The following is a 23,310-nucleotide window of genomic DNA, read 5'->3' on the forward strand; positions in this document are numbered from 1 at the left end:
TCACCCCACATAAGCACATACACTCCACATACACTCACATACACACATATACTCCACATACACCCACATACACACATACTCCACATATACCCCACAACCCCCCACACACACTCCACAGACACATATACCCCACACCTAATATATACATGTGTACCCACACACACATACAACCCACATACACATTTACATACACCCCACATACACCCCACATCCTACATATGCATATACATTCAATATGCACCCCACACCACACATACACATGTACATTCCACATACACACATAAATCCCACGCCTAGATACATATGTAATCCCCCAAATACTTCATATGCACACATAGCGCCACATTCCACATATACATGTACACTCCACACACCCCCACATATGTACATAACCCACACTCACATATACACGCATACCACACGTACACATGTATACCCCAAGCACACATGTATACCCCACACCTCACTTACAAGCACACACCCCACATCCCACATTAACACATAACCCTGCACATGTAACCCTGTATACCAACACCTCATACTCCACATACACACATACACCTACCTACATACACCTCAAACCACACATACACACACATCCCACACCTCACAAAAACACATACATCTCACAAACATACATACCATACCTCCATACGTACTACACAGACACACACACTGCATACACCCCACACCCTCACATAAATATACCACACACACCCCATATATACCCCACACCCCACATAAATACACACCCCACACCCACGTAAACACACACCACACACGAGAGAGAAAGAGACGGAGGCGGAGGGAGAGGCGGGAGAGAGGAGGGAGGCAGAGGGCGGGCGGGCAGCTGTCTATGGCTGAGCAGGGGACAGGCACGGTCCCCTGCAGACCTCGCGCCTGCCGTCAGCCTGACCCCTGCGAGTGCCAAGGACACTGGCCTGTGAGGCCCGCCGGGACCGTGGCTCCAGCACCCTGGGGTTCTCAGAGCTGGGCTGACCCACCTCCTGTGCTCACGAGACACGGCACGGGGCCTAGGGGACGCAGAGGGAGACCCGCTCCTTCCTTCCAGAAGGTTCTAGCGGGCAGTGTCCTTCTGAGAACGGCTTTGTAAGAAGAGAGAAAAGGTGGACAGTTGGACTTTCAGAGGCTCAGACCTGCAGGGCGAGCCCGTGTCCACTTCCCTGCTGCCCCTTGGCCTCCCGATCACTCGCGAGCGTAGGACAGGGGCGCAGGCTGCGAGCAGAGGGGTGAGGTCACAGACAGCTCCCTGCAGACAGCTCACACAGCCCTGCTCCCTCCCCACATCTCACAGCCCTGCGCCCTCCCCTCCCTCTCACAGCCCTGCGCGCTCCCCTCCCTCTCACAGCCCTGCGCCCTCCCCTCTCTCTCACACAGCCCTGTGCCCTTCCCTCCCTCACACAGCCCTGCGCGCTCCCCTCCCTCTCACAGCCCTGCGCCCTCCCCTCTCTCTCACACAGCCCTGCGCCCTCCCCTCCCTCTCACAGCCCTGCGCCCTCCCCTCCCTCACACAGCCCTGCGCGCTCCCCTCCCTCTCACAGCCCTGCGCCCTCCCCTCTCTCTCACACAGCCCTGTGCCCTCCCCTCCCTCTCACAGCCCTGCGCCCTCCCCTCCCCCTCACAGCCCTGCGCCCTCCCCTCCCCCTCACAGCCCTGCGCCCTCCCCTCCCTCTCACAGCCCTGTGCCCTCCCCCCTCACAGCCCTGCGCCCTCCCCTACCTCTCACACAGCCCCGCGCCCTCCCCTCCCTCTCACAGCCCCGCGCCCTCCCCTCCCTCACACAGCCCTGCGCCCTCCCCTCCCTCTCACAGCCCCGCGCCCTCCCCTCCCTCTCACAGCCCTGCGCCCTCCCCTCCCTGTCACAGCCCCACGCCCTCCCCTCCCTCTCACAGCCCTGCGCCCTCCCCTCCCTCTCACACAGCCCCGCACCCTCCCCTCCCTGTCACAGCCCTGCGCCCTCCCCTCCCTCTCACAGCCCTGTACCCTCTCCTGCCCTCACACAGCCCTGTACCCTCTCCTGCCCTCACACAGCCCTGCACCCTCCCCTCCCTCTCACAGCCCCGTGCCCTCCCCTCCCTCTCACAGCCCCGCGCCCCCCCTCCCTGTCACAGCCCTGCGCCCTCCCCTCCCTCTCACACAGCCCCGCACCCTCCCCTCCCTGTCACAGCCCCGCGCCCTCCCCTCCCTGTCACAGCCCTGCGCCCTCCCCTCCCTCTCACAGCCCTGTACCCTCTCCTGCCCTCACACAGCCCTGCACCCTCCCCTCCCTGTCACAGCCCTGCGCCCTCCCCTCCCTCTCACAGCCCCGTACCCTCCCCTCCCTCACACAGCCCCGCGCCCTCCCCTCCCTCTCACAGCCCTGCACCCTCCCCTCCCTCTCACAGCCCCGCGCCCTCCCCTCCCTCTCACACAGCCCCGCACCCTCCCCTCCCTGTCACAGCCCTGCGCCCTCCCCTCCCTGTCACAGCCCTTTGCCCTCCCCTCCCTGTCACAGCCCTGCGCCCTCCCCTCCCTGTCACAGCCCTGCGCCCTCCCCTCCCTCTCACACAGCCCTGCGCCCTCCCCTCCCTCTCACACAGCCCTGCGCCCTCCCCTCCCTCTCACAGCCCTGCATTCTCCCCTCCCTCACACAGCCCTGCGCCCTCCCCTCCCTCACACAGCCCTGTACCCTCTCCTGCCCTCACACAGCCCTGCACCCCTGCCTTACTCACACAGCCCTGCATTCTTCTGTCCTCACTCTATTATCCATTAAATACCCCTGCACCCTCTCCTGCCCCTGGCCCCTGCACCCCTCTCCTGTCCCCTCACCCCTACACCCTCTCCTTTCCCTCTCACTGCTCCCGCAGCCTCTCCTCTCTCTGCAGCCCGTCCCCACAGCCCTGCCTGTGGCCTGCAGCCTGCACAGCCGCTCCCTGCGGGCGGGAGAGCCTCAGGAGGCGAGGAGGGGCCTGTCCCAGCCCTGGGCTTTCCCAGTCTGTTTCCAGTGGCCTCCTGCCACTCGGGCCGCACCCCTGCTCTCAGCGCCGCCCCCTCACTGACATGAACGCGACAGCGCGTGGGCTTCCCCCTGCCCCCATGCAGCCCGGAGGGCGCGTGGGGCTCGGGCGGAAAAGTGCGCATGGAGGGCGGGTCCCCCACCCCAGGAGCCCCCGGGGGTCCCTCACACGCGGGACCCCCCTCGCGTCTCACCACGGCGCGTCCACCCCCTCCTCAGCCTTCCGGGGAGCCGGGGGGCGCGGACGCCGGGGGGGCTTGGTTCCATCTGAGTATTTCTGGGCACAAACCCTCCTGGGGGGGGCGAGGGCAGGAGCCGGGACTGGCCAGCCCACACCCACTCCGGGCGGGGTGACCCTCTCTGGGGTGCTGGGTGGGAGACGGAGGGAGGGAGGCCGAGCGCGCGGGGGCGGGGGTGGGCTCACGCCCGGCCAGCCCACGGGGCGACACGGAGACACAGGCTGCGTGGACGGGGCTTCGCGGGACCACCGGCCCCTCCGCTGGACGCTGCCCTGGGGTTTGGCACCCGGCACCCCCGAGGGGCGGCTGGAGGGGGTTTCCCTGGGTTCTGGCTACAAGGCAGAGGGAGGACCCAGCGCTGGGCCCGTGGCCCTCGGCCCCGTCCGAGGCGACGAGGCTTCTGGTGTCTGCACCCGGCTCTCAGTCATACAAGCACACACGTGTACACACGCATGGACGCATACGAGCACGCCGAGTATGCACACAGCAGACGAGCAGCAGCCGGCAGACCCAGGAGGAGCACCCCGGGGGGAGCCGGTGCCCTGCACGCTGGCTGGGGGTGGGAAGCGGGCAGGGCTGCGTGTCCGAGCCCGCGGGTCACTAAGGGCCTCAGCGCCTAGTCTGCTCTCCGCGGGGGCCCGGGACCTGGGGCAGAGCCAGGCAGGGTGAGGCGGGGCGGCCCCGAGCCTGGCAGGACAGCAGGGGCGGGGGAAGCGAGTCCCTTGGTCTGGACACGGCTCCTGCCCTCACCCCTCACGCCCCTGCAGGCCGGCCCCAAAGGGTCCCGCAGTGGGCCCGGCTGCCTGGTGACAGGAGGGGCTCGGGAGCTTCGGGGGACCCTGGCTGGGGCGAGGCCCAGGACTGAGTCCACAGCACCATGGGGACCTGGACTGAGTCCACAGCACCACGAGGACCTGCTCCCAGTGCTGGCGGCTGCCCGAGGAAGCAGGGGGCAGGGGTGCAGGGGGAGCCACCTCCTCGTCTTCCCTGGGCTTGATGGCCCGGGGAGAGACGGGCAGGGAGGGGCCTGCCTGCTCCAGGCTGACCCGGGTTCCACCCTGAGCCACACGCAGCCCCCGAGCCCACCAGGAGAGACCCCGCACCGCTGCGCCCGGCCCCAAACAAATGCAGAGAAAGGGGACCCAGGCCTGTGTCAGGAGGGGGCGGCAGTCACACCTGGCCGTGCTTGGGGTCACCCCTGCAGGGCCTGAGGGTCCCTGTGCGGTGCCGGGGATCGAACCCGGGTCAGCCCATGTGGGCCGGCACCTTCCTCTCTCTTTGTTGTTTTTAGCAAAGGACTGAGAAGGGCTCACCCCTGAACCCCGTCCTCGCCTGTGGGCGGGCGGGGGCTCGAGGGCCAGTCACGGGGCCCCCAGCCCCGACACCCACGGCGGGCTCCGAGCCCCGCCCGCTGCTCCTGCACTTCACCAGCCTGGCTCGGGGGAGGCGCTGGCCCAGCTGGTGCCCGAGCGGGTCCCGGCCGGCAGCGCTGAGCCGTGGCTCCAGGAGCGCACCCTGGAGCAGGCCCGACTGCTGCCCCTGCCTGTGGTGCTCCCCTCTGCCTGTCTGTCTGCCGGCCTGTCTGTCTGTCCGTCTGCAGCGCCCATACGGGTGCGGCTGCCCGGCGTCCGCCGTGCCCCCGTGGCCCCCACCTCTTCTTCCTGGGGCCCGCCCCCTCGGACTCGGCCCCCAGCCGGCCCCTGGCACCTCTGGGCCTTTGTCGCCAGTGGAAGGGGGGGTGGATCCCTGCACCGGGGGCGGAGACCCGCCCCCCGCCGGCAGCCGACACCCTCCGCCCGGCTGACACCTCTGCCACAGTCGCTTTTCGTGGGGTGCTGCCAACACCCCAAGCTGATTAGATAGAGCAGCCGGGCCCCCGGGAGGCACATTCCTGCCCTCGCTGGGACAGGCGCCCACTGTCCCCTCCAGGGACCCGGGGCTCTGCCCCCAGAAAGGGGGGCCCAGGGGAGACTGCGCACTCTCTCCTTCAGCCGGGACGGGCTGGGGGAGACGCTGGTCGCGGGGTGTGGGGCCCGGGGAGGGCAGCAGGGCACCCTGACTTTCAGCACGTGGCCCGGAACCCGTGACTCCCCGTGTGGGCCCAGCCGATCCGGCATGTCAGCAGCCCGCACTCGGGGTCAGCGAGCAGCGGCCCGAAGGGGGCCCGTGTCCACCTCCCCGGGGGGCAGTCCTGGGGGTCCCAGCGAGGAGGCAGCAGGCGCCCTGCCCACTTCTCTGAGCTGGTGGCTCCCGGGGCAGCTCTGGGCGTTTCCTCCGAGCTGGTCGCCGGGGTCCCCGAGCAGCCGCGGGACGTTCCCGGCGGACGGACAGATGGGCAGCAGCCACGTGTCCCTGGCCCTGGGCTCTCCTGACACCGAGGCCCCCAGTAGGGTGGGCTAGCAAGACGGGAAGGAGCAGTGCGACCCCCCGGCCAGGCCTGGGACGTGGCGCTGACCCCCGCAGGGAAGTGACCTGGAGTCCCTGAGTTCCGGGGGGATGTGGAGGTGGGTGCGGGGACGCGGTGAGGCAGGGAGAGGCTGGTGGGCCCCGGCTCTCGGGACAGGACGAGAGGGTCTGCGGCTGATGGGGCACTCACGGCGCGGGTCAGGCCAGCACCCCAGCACTGCGCGGCGAGAGCCAGGACCTTCCGTCCAGTTCCCACGGGAGGTGGCGCTCCCTCCCTCCCTCCCGCCGCGGGCAGGGGCCCTTCCAAGCCTTCTGGAGTGTCACTCGCTGTGGCGATATTGCACACACACTAGGAGTCAGTCCGCGTGAGGACGGAGCCCCCTCCCCGCCCTGGGCGGCCAGGATGCTGAGTCTGATTAAAAAATATATATTGTTTTTGTCTTTCTGGGTCACACCCGGCGATGCTCAAGGGTCACTCATGGCTCTGCACTCAGGAATCACTCCTGGTGGTGCTCCGGGACCCTATGGGATGCTGGGAGTTGAACCCCGGTTGGTCGCGTGCAAGGCAAACGCCTTCCCCGCTGTGCCCTTGCTCTGGCCCCCAGATCCGAGTCTGCAAGTGTCTCTGCTGCCCTCCCTTCCTCCCTCCCTCCGCCCAGCCCACCTGCCCCTCTCCCAGCTCCTTCCCAGCTGCCAGGAGCCTCGGAGGGAGCCCTGCTACTGAAGCCCTTGACCTTGCGAGGTATTTACAACCCCTGGAAGAGAAGGGCCGGCCGAGAAGCCCTGCGAGACGGCCACTTGTGATCCTGTGTGAGTTTGTAGTTTGGACTCCAGAGAAGACGAGAGGGGGCGGGCATGGGGCGTCCTGCAGGACACGGGGTGCCATGGGACCCCAGGGTGGCACCGCTGAGCCGCCCGCCCCTCCCCCACGCGGCTCCCGGCTTTCCGCCCAGAGAAGGTGATCTATTTTTAGCACAGAGGCTTCGAGAGGCGTTGCTATAGCAACAGCTGGTGGTTCCCCGCCAGGCCCCGCCACCTTTCCCAGCCATAACTCAACGCACGCGGTGAGAGAGTTTCCTCCCGACACCTCCCGGCCCTGGGCTCGGGGCACGCAGACGGGGGCAGGAGTGCCGCCCTCCGGGGCTGGGGCCTGGGGGCTGACACCACGGCCCGCTGGGGAGGAGCCGGGCGGCAGGCAAAGCGCGAGGGGAGGCAGCACCCGAGAAACAAGGGCAAGAGCTTCACTAGCCGGGCTGGAGAAAGTGCCCACATGCAGAGAGCACGCCTGTGACATGCATGTACAAACACACATCACACACGCAAGAACCACAGAGCATATATGCACACATGCACACATATACACTGAGCAGTCATGCGCACACACGTACACATGTACACTGAGCAGGTATGTACATACATGCACACACATAACCACATACATATACACATGCACATAAGCGCAGTTACACATACATACAAGCACATGAACGCAGAGCAGGTACGTACAAGCCTGCACCTAGGGAAGGTCCATGCATACACACAAGTGCACAAGAGCAGGCACATAAAAATGTACGATCACCAGCCCAGGCATGCTCAAGGCACACACGTATACATGAAAGCTGCATGTGCATGCACACGCGTGAACCTGCACGTATGCACCACACATGTACTCATAGGCACACACATGTACACTCACATGCAAGGCACATGCTATGCATACATGTACACATGTAAACCTGCATGCAAGGCACATGTCTTGCACACACATGGGCATACCCACATGCATGCATGAGGCTTCCATGGACACTCACAATCATGCATGTGCACAGATGAGCACGTATGCACAACCCAGCTCCGAGCTCCCAGACAAGTCCCCACAGAGACACACGCAGATGTGGCAAGGACGCGCCTGCCAGCAGCTGCCCTGGTGCCCTGGCGGGGGGTGGGACAGCCTCTGCAGCGAGGGGACTTGTTACCACACCGTCACTTGTCCACGTGGGAGAGGAAGGCGCGGCCTCACAGACCTCAGCTACGAGGCGCGAGGCCGCGGGCCGGGGGCGGGCTGTGCGGGGAGTGTGAGCAGGCCAGGGACAGAGTGGCCCCCGGGGCCCCGGGCCCAGCCCCTCTGCGGCTGGTCGTGGCAAGCTGGCGGCGCGGGGGGACCCCCCAGCAGCTGAGAGGGGCACAGGAAGCCTGACCGGCCGCGACCGTCCGGGGCTGACTTTGGAGCGACCTCTGCCACCTGCTCAGGGTCACGGCCACAGCCCCGCCTGCAGCACCCTCCCCGCACCTGCTGAGTCACGGGGAGACTCAGGAAAGGGAAGAGGAGGACGAGGCTCAGGCTGACTCAGTGTCCCCGTGACTCACGGCGAGGGGACCCAGTGAGGGGGCGGGCGCGCTTCACATGACGGGGGCAGACCCCCGGGCAGGCCTCACGGGTCCCAGTCTGTCAGGTGGGCCAGTCCCCCTGACACCCCACGGGCCCCACAGGCCGAGACCAGACCGCCCGCCCTCCCGCCTTCCCTCCCGCCCTCCCTTCCTCCCCCCTCCCTCTCTCTCCCCTCAGTGTCCCCCTTCAGAGGTAGGCTGAGGGACAGGGCCTGCACTCGCACAGGGCGCCCTGCCCCCTCCCCCCTGCAGGCTTGGGCCCCACTGGGGTGAAGGGCAGCCCCCGTCCTGGCTGCCGCCCCCGGAAGGGTCTGGCCAGGGCTGGCCAGGCGCGAACAGAAGCAGAGGACGGGGCAGTGGGAGGGCCCGACAGCCCGGGGGACGGTGCCGTGGCGGACAGCAGGCCGCAGTCTCACACGCAGGCGCCGTCGGTTCAGCTCAGGAGACTCGCGTCCCCGCACACCCGGCAGAGCACGAGCCGGGGGCCGAGCACCCTCCCCCCCAGGCCCCGGCCCAGAAATGGCCTCCGTGTCCTTCCCAGGCTTCCTCCCGCAGCGTGACCCTGTGCTGCCCCCAGGCCCTGCCGGCCAGCGTGCCGGGCCGGGGCTCCCTGTGGCCCCGGCGACTCCAGACAGTTCCCTTGATGCGCGCATGTCCCCTCCCCAGGGGACGGCCCACAGCACCCCCCACGGCTCCCGGAGGGGCCTTAACCCTGCAGAGGCCCCGGGACCCCCGGCCAGCTCCGCGCAGGGCAGCGCTGCCCCCAGACGCCTACAGGCCCCTTCCCGCTCTCTGGCCCAGGCGCCCGGGCTGGTGTCCACGCTCATGCAGGCACACGTGTGAGCTTGTGAGCACACACGAGCAAGCACAGCCCCCCCCGGCAGGTCTCACGGGGGCGGGCGGGGGTCCTGCCTACCACAGAGGCCGTGAGGTTCCGACTGGTGCCGCTCGGCGCCCCGGTTCAGGTCTTTGTGCTTCTTGCTGCCCCGGAAGGTGCCAAAGCGCTTCATGGGCGGCGGCGGGCGCCCACACCAGGCCCGCTCAGGTCAGCGTCGGCCGCGGGGGCCAGCATGGACGGGGCACGGGGGCACGTCGGCCCCTGCCCCGGGGGAGGGTCCCTGCTGGGGCGGGGGGGCCCCGGGCCTCTCGGGAAGCAGTGGCTGTTTCCCGGCACTGGAGCGTCGCCGAGGGAACGCGCAGGGGCCACGGAGGTCAGCAGAGCCGGGGCATCGCCCTCGGACCGGACGAGTGGGCAGAGGGAGGCTGAGCGGCCCGCCGGACACACCCTGGCGCCCGCTGGCCAGCACGGCCTTATTGTGACGTCACATGACCATTCCGAACCCGAGTTCCGGCGCCCCAGGCACCAGCCCTGGGGCCCCCAGGAGGAAGAGGCAGGTCCGGAGCTGGGGGCGCGGGGTCTCCGCCAGCACTGCCCGCCCAGCGGCTCCCTGGGATCAGGCCGGGGCTTCCTCGCGGCTGGGGCGGAGCACAGGGAGCTCTCTGAAGGGTCAGCTCCCACACCAGAAGGAGACACTGAGGCACGGGGAGCAACACTGATAGGCCCCAGGTCCGGCCATCGGCGGGAACCGGTGCTGCCCCCGACTCCTCCAGCAGCAGGCCCTGGGGCGCCAGGAGGAAGCCGTAAGGCACAAGGCGGGTGTTACCCACCAGCCCTGGGGAAAGGCGACGTCTGGCACCGGGACTCAGTTTCCCTTCAGACTGTGTTAGGGGTTAGTCAGTCTATTTCCAGAAATCCCCCAAATCTAACCCCAGGAATCGGATTCCAGAAACCCCAGCTCCAACAGGAAGGGGGTGCCAGTGGGGGCTTCTCCCCAGATCCCTGGCCACACGAAACATACTGTCGGGCCAGTTACCCCAAAGCACGAAGTAGGACCCTGTGACAGGGCCGAGCACCCCGGGCAGTGCCACGGCCACCAACACACACCATCTAGGGGGGCCTCGGGGTTCAAGAGTGTCCAGTACAAGTTCACGGAGGGCACAAGAGGGTCCCAGCGCAGGAAACAGTCACGGCAAAGGGAACCCAGAAAAGGTTGGCCCTGGTCCTCCCGCCCGCCTGCCACCTCACTGCCCCTTCCAGCGCCTTGCATGGCACGAGGGGGCCGTGGGGATCTCCAAAGGCTAGTGTGGCTGGGGGTGACCATGCATCCTCTTGGAGAGGAGCTCGGGGTATCCTTGGGGTGAGTCTGAGACGGAGAAGAGACCAGAGGCACAGCTGGCCCCCCTCCACTCCACTGCCTCAGTCTCTCTAGTGCCTGTGAGAGAACCCCGAGGCTGGTGTGTGTGAGAACTCTGAGGCTGGTGCATGTAGCGAGCTCTGAGGCTGTGTGTGAGAGAGAGAGAACTCTAAGGCGAGTGTGTGGTCGAGTGTAGGATAACACGGGGTTTGTCATTTCAGCCTTGCCACAGGGAACTTAGTTTACCTTAGAGCAATGGCCTTTCTGTATGGACACAGGAAGACAGTTAATATTGTGCTTTGTAACTTGGGAGCTGATTGACTCCAATAATATTTACTCCCGGGCATCTGCTTTCTTGTCTTAGTTGCCCTTAGTTCCTAGCACCCCAAAAGCAGGGTCCCGACGAGGGACTGAATGGACCCAGGGCAAGCTGTGAGCTACCCTGGCATCAAAATGGGCCAAGCCAAAGCGCCACAATACTCAACTATAAGTTGAGAGCATGGTCATAGACAAATGCTGTCGTGATCCAAAAGTAACGACGAGACTAGGACCCTGCTGGGGTTGGGAAGACTAACCTGGCCTGAGGACTGTGGTATGGAATATATAGTGAATGTCCTCAGGAAGAACCAAACTTTAAGTCTGATGTATCTCTTACTGTGCTCATACAGAATGACATTGCTAGAAAAATTAGAAGTAGATTTACTACAACTGTTTAAGTGAATTACTAACTGAGGAAGGAAGAAAGCAACACGCCCTGGATGGGATCCCGCCCTTAAGCAGATCTCCTAGTAATCTGGAGTAATCTCCTTAGATGAGGTTTTGTTAATCTCCTGGAGAAGTGGTCTTACCCTCTTTGTTGATTTGTTAATGTTCAACCCACCTTTGTGTCACCACCCTACGTGATTGCTGTGTAAACTAAGACTGTGAGAGAAGTGGAGAGAAGACACAGAAGCAAGGGAGAAGAGACAGAGGCAAGACAGAAGACACAGAAGAGGACCACAGAGGTGGAGAGAGGTAACACAGAAGCAAGGGGGAAGACACAGAAGTGAAGGGGCTCCGGAGAGAGAGATCAGAAGGAGAGAGGTCGGAAGAGACCACACGAGAGATGGCAGAGACAGAGACAGAGATAGAGAGACAGACAGAAGAGAAGCAGAGAACAAGGAGCAACCATCCCGATCCGGTCCATACACAGTGGCTCGAGAGCACTGAATGCAAGCGGAGAGAGAGAGAGAGAGCGCGCCGCCCCGAGAGCCCGCAAACAACACACAACACACATATCACCCCTCCTGCGCGCATGCATGCCGTTGTATTTGTTACAGGAGAGAAGTTCTGAATCCAGTGTGTGCGAGGGCTCTGAGGCTCATGTCCATGTGAGAGAACTCGGAGGCTGCTGCTGTGTGTATGAGAGAACACTGGGGTGGTGTGTGAGGGCACTCTAGGCTGATGTGTGTGTGACAGCACTCTGCAGACCAGTGCCTCTGTGAGAGCGCTAAGACGGTGCATGTGTGAGAGCTCTGAAGCTGGAGAAAGAGAGAGAGTGTGTGTATGTGTGCGTGTGTGTGTGTGTGTGTGTGTGTGAGTGAGAGAGAGAGAGAGAGAGAGAGAGAGAGAGAGAGAGAGAGAGAGACAACTAGAACTCTGAGGTGTTGCATGTGTGAAAGAACTCTGAGGTGTTGCAAGAACTCTGAGACTGGTGGGTTGTGAGAGATCTCCGAGGCTGGTGTCTGGGAGAGAAAACTCTGAGGTGGTGCATATGTAAGAACTCTGAGGCCTCTGTGTGTGTGAGAGAGAGATAGAGGAGAGAGAGAGGAGGGAGAGAGAGAGAGAGAGAGAGAGAGAGAGAGAGAGAGAGAGAGAGAGAGAGAGAGAGAGAGAGAGAGAGAGAGAGAGAGAGGGGAGAACTCTGAGGTGGTGCGACTGCAAGAACGCTGAGGCTGGTGTGTGAGAGAGAACTCTGAGGCCAGAGTATGTGAGAGAACATTGAGGCTGGTGGGTGTGTAAGAGAACTCAGGCTGGTGTGCGTGTGAGAGAACTCTGAAGCTTGTGTACATGTGTGAGAACTCTGAGGCTGATTGTGTGTGTGAGAGATCTCTGAGGCTGATTGTGTGTGTGAGAGATCTCTGAGGCTGGTAGTGTTTTTTAGGAACTCTGAAGTGGTACATGTGAGAGAGAACTCAGGCCAGTGTGTGTGAGAACAATGAGGTTGGAGTTGTGTAAGAACTCTGAGGCTGGTGTGCATGTGCGTGCATGCATGCATGCGTGTATGTGTGTGTGTGTGTGTGTGTGTGTGTGTGTAAAATCTGAGAAAGACCCAGCGGCACAGGCTTGAGTGTGAGCTTTGTGGCAGTGGGTCTGTGTGGAGGCTGGGCCCACTGGTGCCCAGGGCTGTGTGCAGGGCCTCATGCATGACAATGTGGCCACCTGCAGCCGCTCCTGCCGCCCACGGAAACTGGACACTCGGTTGGTTTGACTGCGCCTTGAGAGCCTGTGGACAGGGATGCACGCCTCGGGCTCTCCAGCCCGGCATTCACGCCTGGGGGAACACCCCTGAGCCTCTGACCAGGGAGGGGGTCCTCAGGGTCCCACATCCTCTCAGAACTAGTGTTTTTGTTTTTGGGTCACACCTGATGGTGCTCCTGGGTGACTCAGGGTGACTCTGGGTTACTCGGGGATCTCTCCTTGCAGGGCTCGGGGTGCCCTATGGAGTGCTGGGATCGAACCGAGTTGGTTGCACGCAGGGCAGCCCCTCCCCGCGGCACTGTCTCTCCGGCCACCCCAGAGCTCGTTTTCATGAGACTGTCACCCAGGGGTGGGCCCCAGGCCTGATTCTGAGTGCTGGGCTCCGCAGGCACTGGACTGTCCAGGGCCTCCCCCCACGGCCCCCCAGGCACGGGCGGTACACGTCTCCCCGCCCTCAGCTGTGCGGTGGGCCCTCCACCCGGGAAACCGAGTCGAGAGAGGCACAATGTCGGCTCCGTCCCGCACCACCCGCTCCCCTGGCCCCGGGCCTGGAGTGGCCCAGGCAGGAACAAGAAGAAATAGGAGAATCAAGCAGGGAGGGGCGGGGGCGCCCAGAGTCCGGAAGGCACACGGCCGCGCGGAGAGGCCAGGCGACGGCCCTGCCCCATGGAGCCAGCAGGACCCCAGGGGGGAAATGGAGGCACAGGAGGGGGCCCGAAGCCCTCACACCTGGCCCCACACGTGGGGAGAGCAGCTCTGGCTTTGAGCAGGGGCCTGGCTCAGGGCAGCTGCTGGGGCCTGTGTCGCAGGACAGAGTCCCCCGTGGCCCTGGGGCAGCGGTGCCACCCCGCAGCTGAGTGCGACCCCCCAGCGCAGGCCCGGCCCCCCAGAGTGGAGCAGCCCACTTGAGCAGGGGCTGGGCAGACCCCTGAACTTCCCCGTCTCGGCTAAGTGACCTCAGGGAGAGGCCCAGCTCTGCGGACCCCGCAGAGAAGCGAGGGGCCCCCTTCCTCTCAGCGGCCGCCGCAAGACTCCAGGCGGTGCTCAGGGCCAGGCGGGGCCTTGTTGGGGTCTCTTCCTGCTGTCTCGGGGAGGCCTGGCGAACTTCCATCACCGTGGAATGAAGATTCTTCTGGAAACTCCCCGGGGCTGGGGTGGGGCCAGAGGGCGGCCCTGGTGCAGGAACCCTGAGCCTGCACACCCGCGCCCTCACCTGCGCGGGGCGGCCAGCCCAGCAGGGCACGGGCCGGGGGTGGGCAACTCCTGGGTCCTGACATCCAGGGACAGCCTCTGGGTGGTGGGAGCCAGAGGGGCCCACACTGCCACACGCCTGCCGCCAGGACCCTGTCCCTGCCCCGGGCAAGTGACCGTGTCCACCTGTCCTGCCCCGTCCACTCTAGGCAACATACTCCGTTTGTCTGTCCTCCCTCCCCTTCCCTCTCCCCTCCCTTCTTCCTTTCTTTCTTCCTTCTTCCATCCTTCCTTCCTTCCTTCCTTCCTTCCTTCCTTCCTTCCTTCCTTCCTTCCTTCCTTCCTTCCTTCCTTCGATCCCACCCTCCCTCCCTCCCTCCCTCCCTCCCTCCCTCGCTCCTTCCTTCCTTCTTTCCTTCCCTCCCTCCCTCCTTCTTTCCTTCCCTCCTTCCCTCCCTCCCTGCCCTCCTTCCCCCTTCCTTCCTGCCCCCACTCTGCCTGGTGCCTCACTAGCAAACAGGGTGGTCCCGACTTGCTGGTGGCTGGTGGGCAGCTCTGTGAGAAGACGAAGTTGGGCCCCCAGGGAGGGCTCACGGGGCCCCCGAGTCCATCCCGATGCTGGGGTGTTGCCATCCCCAGTGAGCCCCCGATGGCTCTCCCAGGCTGCCCAGCTGCCGGCACTGCATTCGGGGGGCAGCACGGGTCTGCAGGCGGGGGCCCCTCGTGAGCCGTGAGCCTGAGAGAGCCTGGCTCCCCCGCAGCCCCCAGCAGCACCAGGCCCCATGTCTCTGACTCCGAAGGCTGGTGGCTGGGGCGCTGCAGGGCCAGGGCTGGACAGCGGCGGCTCCTGGGGCACCCAGGAAGCAGCGAGAGGCGGCGGGGGAGGTGGCAGAAGGCTCAGGGGCAGGTCATGGCCCTGCACCCCCACACTGGACTCCGAGCCCCACCGCTCTGTCCCGGCCACCCACACACGGCCCAGCTGCTGCCCGTCCACAGCAGCGTGTCCCTGCCCCGTCCAGCCCCACCTGGCCCAGCCGGAAAGCGAGTCAGGGTTCAGGGTGCAACAAGTGAGCAGGGGCGGGACGGCTTCCGGGGAAAGGGCAGTAGGTGTGCATGGGCCTGTGTGCGAGCCTGTGCCTGTACGTGCACGCATGAATGTGTGCCGTATGTGCATGTGCATGACTGCCTGTACCTGTGCCTGTATGTATGTGCCTGTATGTGTGTGCAGGTATATGTTTATATGTGCTTCTACTTGTGCATGCATGGGTGTGCATGTATATTGCACCTATATATGTCTTATGTGTAGGTATGTATGTGTGTGCCTATATATGTGCCTGTACAGAGCATGTTTCTGTGTATATGCGTGCCTGTATGTGTCTGTATGGGATGTGTGCAAGTGCATGTGTGCATATGTGTCTGTATGTGTGCATGCACTGCATGTCTGTTCCTGTGTGTTGAGTGCATGTATGCCTTCTTGTGTGCGTACGTATCTGTGTGCCTGCACATGTGAGTTCCTGGGTGTGCATGCTGGAGTATGTGTGTGTGCCCGTATGGACACACTTGCATGGGCTATCCTCCCCGCGCCCCTCCCACTCAGGGCCAGAGGGGACTCCAGCTGTCTGGATGCCTGGGCTCAGAAGAGTCAGCAGTTTTCAAGGCCCCGCCCTGTCAGCCCCGCCCTCGCCCTCGCCCCGCCCTCCTACGCCACGCCACGCCCACCCCGCCCCGTCAGCACCGCCCTCGCCCTCGCCCCGCCTCCTATGTCCCGCCCAGCCCCGCCCACTCCGCGAGCCCCGCCCCGTCCGCCCCGCCCTCGCCCTCCCCTCCTACGCCCCGCCCAGCCCCGCCCACTCCGCGAGCCCCGCCCCGTCCGCCCCGCCCTCGCCCTCCCCTCCTACGCCCCGCCCAGTCCTGCGCACCCCGCTAGCCCCGTCCGCCCCTCCAGCTCCGCCCCACCAGCCCCGCCCTCGCCCGCCCTCGCCCCGCCTCCTACGCCCCGCCCCGCCCCGTCCGCCCCGCCCTCGCCCTTCCCTCCTACGCCCCGCCCCGCCCCGCCCACCCCGCGAGCCCCGCCCTCGCCCTCCCCTCCTACGCCCCGCCCAGCCCCGCACAACCGCGAGCCAAGCCCTCGAGGCCTCCCCTCCTACGCCCCGCCCAGCCCCGCACACCCCGCAAGCCCCGTCCGCCCCGCCAGCTCCACCCCACCAGCCCCGCCCTCACCCTCGCCCCGCCCTCGCCCCGCCCTCGCCCTCGCCCTCCTACGCCCCTCCCAGCCCCGCCCACCTCGCGAGCCCCGCCCACCCCTCCAGCCCCGCCCGCCCGGAACGGCCGCTCCCCAGTCCCGGCCTGAGCGGCCGGTGGGCGCCGCAGAGCGGCAGGCGCGCCCGCCCGGAGGGGCCTTTGCGGGAACCTTCCCGACGGCGGGCGGGCCCCAAACCGCGCAGCGCGGTCACAGCCACGGGGCCCCACGCCCGCACGCGACCCGGCCCGGGGCCCCGAGAGGCAGGCAGGTGCTCGGAAGGTTCCAGAAGCCCGTCAGCAGGCGGCTAGTCAGGGAGGAAGCCGGGAAGGGGCGCCGCCGCAGCCTCGTCTCCCCGTGCGACCCCGCCCCGCGCCTCCCCGCGGCCCCGCCGGGGCTGCCCGCCCCCTGGTGGCCGCCGGCCGCGAGCCGCGCAGCACGGCCCTCCCGCGGCAGGGTCCCCTGGGGAAAGGACACCCCTCAGGGCCCGGCCCGCCCGCGCCTGCCCACGTGGCCCGCGGACAGGGAGGGGCGCCCCGCAGCACCCAGGCCTCCACGGGGCACCGACTTGCCGTCCCGGTCAGTCAGGGCCGCCGGCGCATGGGAGGCTCAGGGCCCCAGCACCCGCGCTGTGCAGCCGGACAGCAGCACCTGGGGGCCAGAGCGGCTCTGTGGGCGGGGCCTGAGGGGAGAGAGGGCCTGAGGGGAGAGAGGGGGCCTGAGGGGAGAGAGGGCCTGAGGGGAGAGAGGGGGCCTGAGGGGAGAGAGGGCCTGAGGGGAGAGAGGGGGCCTGAGGGGAGAGAGGGGGCCTGAGGGGAGAGAGGGGCCTGAAGGGAGAGAGGGGCCTGAAGGGAGAGAGGGGGCCTGAGGGGAGAGAGGGGGCCTGAGGGGAGAGAGGGGGCCTGAGGGGAGAGAGGGCCTGAGGGGAGAGAGGGGGCCTGAGGGGAGAGAGGGCCTGAGGGGAGAGAGGGCCTGAGGGGAGAGAGGGGGCCTGAGGGGACAGAGGGGGCCTGAGGGGACAGAGGGGGCCTGAGGGGCCTGAGGGGGCCTGAGGGGCCTGAGGGGAGAGAAGGGGCCTGAGGGGACAGAGGGGGCCTGAGGGGAGAGAGGGGGCCTGAGGGGGGAGAGGGGCCTGAGGGGGGAGAGGGGGCCTGAGGGGAGAGAGGGGCCTGAAGGGAGAGAGGGGGCCTGAGGGGAGAGAGGGGCCTGAGGGGAGAGAGGGGGCCTGAGGGGAGAGAGGGGGCCTGAGGGGAGAGAGGGGGCCTGAGGGGAGAGAGGGGGCCTGAGGGGAGAGAGGGCCTGAGGGGAGAGAGGGGGCCTGAGGGGACAGAGGGGGCCTGAGGGGACAGAGGGGGCCTGAGGGGAGAGAGGGCCTGAGGGGAGAGAGGGGGCCTGAGGGGACAGAGGGGGCCTGAGGGGAGAGAGGGCCTGAGGGGAGAGAAGGGGCCTGAGGGGAGAGAGGGCCTGAGGGGAGAGAGGGGCCTGAGGGGAGAGAGGGGGCCTGAGGGGAGAGAGGGGGCCTGAGGGGAGAGAGGGGCCTGAGGGGAGAGAGGGGGCCTGAGGGAGAGAGGGGGCCGAGGGGCCTGAGGGGAGAGAGGGGCCTGAGGGGACAGAGGGGGCCTGAGGGGAGAGAGGGGGCCTGAGGGGACAGAGGGGGCCTGAGGGGGGAGAGGGGGCCTGAGGGGGGAGAAGGGGCCTGAGGGGACAGAGGGGTCTGAGGGGACAGAGGGGGCCTGAGGGGAGAGAGGGGGCCTGAGGGGGGAGAGGGGCTCTGAGGGGAGAGAGAGGCTCTTCATAGAGGGGCCCTCAGAGGAGGCGCCCTCGGGGGCTGGGGCCCTGAGGTGGGAGGCCTGGAGGGGAAGGCCCTGAGGGCGGAGGGAGGCCCTGGGGAGGGGCCTGAGGGGCTGGGAAGAGGCAGAGCTTGTCAAGGAACTGAGGCCCGCCAGAGCCCAGGGGGCCAGGACGAGGGCCCCCAGCTGCCCAGATCATCCCCCGGCGTGACTCCGCGACATCTACACCCTCACACTCAGCTCCGTGGGGTGTCTGTGGGCTCGCAACACACCCCGCCCCCTTGCCTTGTCCGCGTCCTCCCCACCTCCTGACCCCGAGGCTCTCCCGCTGGCTCCAACCTCTGGCATCAAGAGCACAGCGAGCTCTGGGGGCGCAGGTGGGCCCCCGGGAGCTGGGCGGACACGGGGCGGGAAAAGCGTGGCAGGGAAACTGAGCCCGCAGGGCGCGCTGCTCCGGAGAGACGGGCCTCGCGGCAGCCCCCGGCCGCAGTTCAGGCCTTACTTTTTCTGGAGCGCGAGAAGAAGCGGATGCCCCCGGGAGAGGTGGACGGGTTGGAGTTGGGCGAAGACTCTTTGGACGAGGAGCGGAAGATGCCGCTGAAGCTCATGCGGCGTGGGGAGCGCGGCGGCGACTCCTGGCAGAAGGGGAAGACGGTTTTGGGGGAGCTGGGGCTGGTCTTGGGCCTCACGGGAGCAGACACGGGGCTGGAGGGCCGGTGCTGGGGGCCTCGGGAGAAGAAGCCTTTGGAGGGGCTGCCCGAGCTGAAGACACCGTCCCCCTGTGGAGAGACAGACCGAGGCCGCGTCACGCCCAGTGTCCCCGCCGGCACTGCGCCCAGAGCTCGCCGGGCTCTGCCGGGAGCGGGGCCCCTGGTGGCCTGGGGCCTGGGCAGAGCCCCTCAGCCTGCGGGCAGCCCGTCTCCGCCCCCCACTCGAGACTGCGCCTGTCCTGCTGGTCCCCTGACAGCTGCCAAGCCACCCGAAGCGCCACCGGAGGCGCCACCTGAAGCGTCTCTGAGCACAGAAACCCACCGCCGCTGGCACCTCCCCCCTCCCGGCAAGTCTGACACTGACGCCCCCCTGCCCCCGCCCACGGAGCTGCTCTGGGGACCCCAGGGATGCGTCCAGTGGGCAGCAAGGACGGATGCGTGGCCCCGGTGCGCTCCGTGGCGTCTGCCGCCCGAGGGGCGTCTGGCTTAGAGGGGCTCGTCCGGGAAGGCCCAGGGTCCGCCCGTGGCGAGCTCCCGGCTCCGGGCTGGACGAGGTCTCCCGGGCCCCGCTTCACTTGCAGCTCTCTCCCGAGACACAGTGTCGCCCAGAGACGTGCCGGCCTGGGGTGGGGGACCCCCGGGACCAAGGCACCACGGCTGCCCTCAGTGCTGTTGAGCAGACAGGGCGCCGTGCTCACACTCGGCCCCGGCCGCCCGCGTCACCCCTGAACTGCAGGCCGGGAGGAGGGATGGGACGGGGCTGGGACAGTCCGGCTGGCGGAGACCCCGACTCCCTGCAGGGCTGGGAAGGCCCACGAGAGCTCTGACCCGTCCACACCTCTGGGAGTCCCGCACCACCAGAGGGTGCCACAGGCTGGCCCGTGGGTGCTGGAAGATTCCCGGGCTGGCATGGAGAAGCGGCTTGGCTGGGCGCTGCCCCGTGGGGCCCGGCACTGGCTGCCAGGGTGGAGGCACCCACTCACCCCTGCAGCGTCTGGCTGGCCCCCACCCCCGCCTCAGCAGGGAGCCCCAGCCGCGCCTGCACCCACGGGCCTCGCGTGGGAACAGCAGGCTGCCCTTGGGGGTGCCTGGAGGCCCCCGCCGTGTCCAGGTCCAGCCCCACCCCTGCTGGCCCGTAGGGCCCCGCTTTCAGTTACTGGTTGCAGGGCTTCGTCCCCTTCTGCCTTGGCTCCCCCTGCCCAGGGTTCTGGCCCCTAACGAGCAGCCGGGAGGGGATGAGGAGGGTGGATGGCAGGTGCAGGGGGGCGGTGGGGGAGGAAGGAGGCCTTGGAGTGGGGGTCTCTGGCCCTGCTTCCTGCAGGGTCCCCAGGACCGCGGCCCTTGGGGGAGCCAAGCAGGGGTGGGGAGGAGGAAGGAGGGCTGGTTCTTCCCTTGCACCCCCTGACATGGCCGAGGCCGGGGCCATCCTGAGGGTGGTCTCAGCCTCCCCCCAGTGCTGGGGGCACGCGGAAGGGAGCCAGATGGAGGCACAGGTGGGAGCAGAATTTCAGATGAGAGCACAGATGAGTATGCAGGTGGGGACTTGGTGGGAGCACGAGTGTATGTGCAGGTGGGAGAACAGGTGTGCATGCAGGTGGAGCACAGGTATATATGTAGGTGAGCACAGGTGTATGTGCAGGTGGGAGCACAGGTGTGTATGCAGGTGAAGCACAGGTGTATGTGCAGGTGGAGCACAGGTGTGTATAGATGGGAGCACAGGTGTGTGTGCAGGTGGGAGCACAGGTGCATTTACAGGTGGGAGCACAGGTGTATGTGCAGGTGGAGCACAGGTGTGCATGCAGGTGGAGCAAAGGTGTGCATGCAGGTGGAGCACAGGTATATATGTAGGTGAGCACAGGTGTATGTGCAGGTGGGAGCACAGGTGTATGTGCAGGTGGAGCACAGGTGTGTGTAGATGGGAGCACAGGTGTGTGTGCAGGTGGGAGCACAGATGCATTTACAGGTGGGAGCACAGGTGTATGTGCAGGTGGAGCACAGATGTATGTGCAGGTGGAGCACAGGTGTATGTGTAGGTGGGAGCACAGGTGTATGTGCAGGTGGAGCACAGGTGTGCATGCAGGTGGAGCACAGGTGTATGTGCAGGTGGAGCAAAGGTGTGTGTACAGGTGGGAGCACAGGTGTATGTGCAGGTGGAGCACAGGTGTGTGTAGGTTGGTGCAGGTGGGAGCACAGGTTATGTGTCAGTGGGAGCACAGGTGTATGAGCAGGTGGAGCACAGGTGTGTGTAGGTTGGTGCAGGTGGGAGCACAGGTTATGTGTCAGTGGGAGCACAGGTGTATGTGCAGGTGGAGCACAGGTATATATGTAGGTGAGCACAGGTGTATGTGCAGGTGGAGCACAGGTGTGCATGCAGGTAGAGCACAGGTGTATGTGCAGGTGGAGCAAAGGTGTGTGTACAGGTGGGAGCATAGGTGTATGTGCAGGTGGAGCACAGGTGTGTGTGCAGGTGGAGCACAGGTGTGTGTAGGTTGGTGCAGGTGGGAGCACAGGTTATGTGTCAGTGGGAGCACAGGTGTGTGTGCAGGTGGAGCACAGGTGTGTGTAGGTTGGTGCAGGTGGGAGCACAGGTTATGTGTCAGTGGGAGCACAGGTGTATGAGCAGGTGGAGCACAGGTGTGTGTAGGTTGGTGCAGGTGGGAGCACAGGTTATGTGTCAGTGGGAGCACAGGTGTATGTGCAGGTGGAGCACAGGTGCGTGTGCAGGTAGGAGCACATCTGGGAGCACTGCCTTTGGTCTGGCTTGGTGGGCTCGGGAGAGCAGGGCGTGGGGCAGGGCTGGGGCGGGCGGAGTGGGGGCGGGGCTACCTTCCGGGAAGGCTTCTCGGAACTGTCCAGGTCTCCGTCCAGGAGTGGCATGGCGAAGGCACTCAGGTCCTGCGAGGGAAGTGGATACTGGTCAGTCCCGAGCCCCCAGGTACCCCCTGACCATGCCCATGTCATGCCCTTCCCGAGTCTTCCTCAAATGGCAACCCCTTGGGGGTGGGGGTCCCCGTGGGGAGGGGGACACCGTGTCACGTCCTTCAGAGGTGTCGGCACCCCCGCTCTCTGCGCATCCTCCCAGGTGCGTAGCTATGACCCGCAGCCCAGGAAGGCCAGGAAAGAGCCGGGAGGCAGCAGGGGCACGGGGGTGTCTCCGGGCTGCGGACAGACTCACGCTGGCAGGAAAACAGGATCCCCGAGGCATGACCCCAGGATGTGAGAAAGTTCCGGCTGTGTGGGGGCTGGGCCGGGCCCGGGTCCAAGACGACTGGGAAGAGGAGGGGCACCCCCACCCATCATCCCGCCACCAGCTCCTTCCTCTGGCCTCTTGCCAGACGGGCACCTGCCATGGACAGGAACCTCGGGACGAGTCCTGGCTCCGCCCACAGCCCAGGGATCCGGCCGCGGGAGCCTGGCCCAGGGCCCCATGTTCACCCGTGCAGCACTCATCAGAGCCCCAAACGCGCTGTGGGCAGCCGAGCCAGCCTCACCCTCCGCCCATCGTCCCTGGCACCGCGTGGGCTGCTCCTGGCAGCGGTTTTGGGGGCACAAAACCTGGGCTCCCACACGCAGAGCCTGCACTCTGCCCTTCGAGGCACCCGGCCCTGGCCCACAAGCATCCTTCTGGAACCTTCTGTGGGCCCCGGAGCAGACCACACATGGAGAGCCACGTGCCCCCGTGCAGACCCCGAGGGTGCTGAGGCTCAGCGAGGCCAGCTGTGCCCACGGTTGGCAGCAGGAGAGCAGGCCCTGTGCCAGGCTGCCCCGCCTCAGCCCTGTGCGGCCAGGGCCCGGCCCTGCTCACAGCCCACCCCCCGGCTCTGCCCCACTCACAGGCCCCCCGGCTCTGCCCCACTTGCAGCCCCCCCAGAGTCAGCAGCGGGGAGGCCGGGGGTCCATGTTCCCAGCAGCCTAGAGTAGGGGAAGGCGTGTCAGCACGGGTCCAGGCCCACGTTCCTCCCGGGGCCATTGCACATGTGACACACTGACATCCCAGAGTTCAGGGGTCCCGTGTCATCGCCTGCTCCTCTCTGGGGCCGGGAAGGGCTGGGGGTCTTTCTGACAGCCGCGCCCCCTCCTGCCCGCAGCCCGAGTTAGGCTCTTCCTAACGCTCCCCACCAACCTCTCGGCCCTTCTCCTTGGGGCTCTGACCTGGACGAGCCCCCCGGGCTGGGGACAGCAGGTCCAGGGCTGACCGTCCGAGGCTTCTCCTGCTCAGCCCTCGCTTGTTGATGCAGCTGGGCACCCCAGAACGAGCCCTGCAGGGCCCCAGAGAAGGACGCATGGAAAAGCCGCACGTGTCAGGGGCCGCACCTGAGGGCCGTGGGATCGCGGCCAGCATTCCTTCCTGGGGTCACTCGCTCCCGCAGAGCAGCGAGCACGTGCCTGGCCAGCTGGCTCTGGGCAGCCTAGGCCATAGGGCAGCACCCCCAGGTCTCCGCACAGAGAACCAGGGCACACAAAGCCAGAGGCTGCCACTGGGGGGCACAGGGGACTGGGCTCAAGTCTCTGGAAGGCTCCTGAATGTTCTGGAAGATGCTCCTCGGTGCTCTCTGTTGACCTGACAGCAAGTGGGATCAGAACCATGGGAAGAACTGGTGGACGACAGTCCACTCGGCCACCAGCTGTCCCACGTCCAGACGGCCGCAGGCTCCGGGGCCCGGGACAGCGCGTCC

The 23,310-nt window shown here is 66.1% G+C and overlaps 1 protein-coding gene across 5 annotated transcripts in view; it reads right to left on the reverse strand.

Moving 5' to 3' along the window:
* The window catches only part of PRKAG2 (protein kinase AMP-activated non-catalytic subunit gamma 2), a 111,165-nt gene that overhangs the window by 58,011 nt on the left and 29,844 nt on the right, over positions 1–23,310 (reverse strand). For all 5 annotated transcript variants that reach the window (XM_055131267.1, XM_055131284.1, XM_055131274.1 and 2 more), the window contains exons 2-3: positions 21,461–21,529; positions 18,427–18,703 (exon numbers count right to left, since the gene is read on the reverse strand). In XM_055131267.1, the coding sequence (XP_054987242.1) occupies positions 18,427–18,703; positions 21,461–21,529 (346 nt within the window). The remainder of the gene's footprint in view (positions 1–18,426; positions 18,704–21,460; positions 21,530–23,310) is intronic.

Source organism: Sorex araneus, chromosome 1 (genome assembly GCF_027595985.1).
Source record: "Sorex araneus isolate mSorAra2 chromosome 1, mSorAra2.pri, whole genome shotgun sequence".
In the NCBI taxonomy this organism is placed as follows: domain Eukaryota; kingdom Metazoa; phylum Chordata; class Mammalia; order Eulipotyphla; family Soricidae; genus Sorex; species Sorex araneus.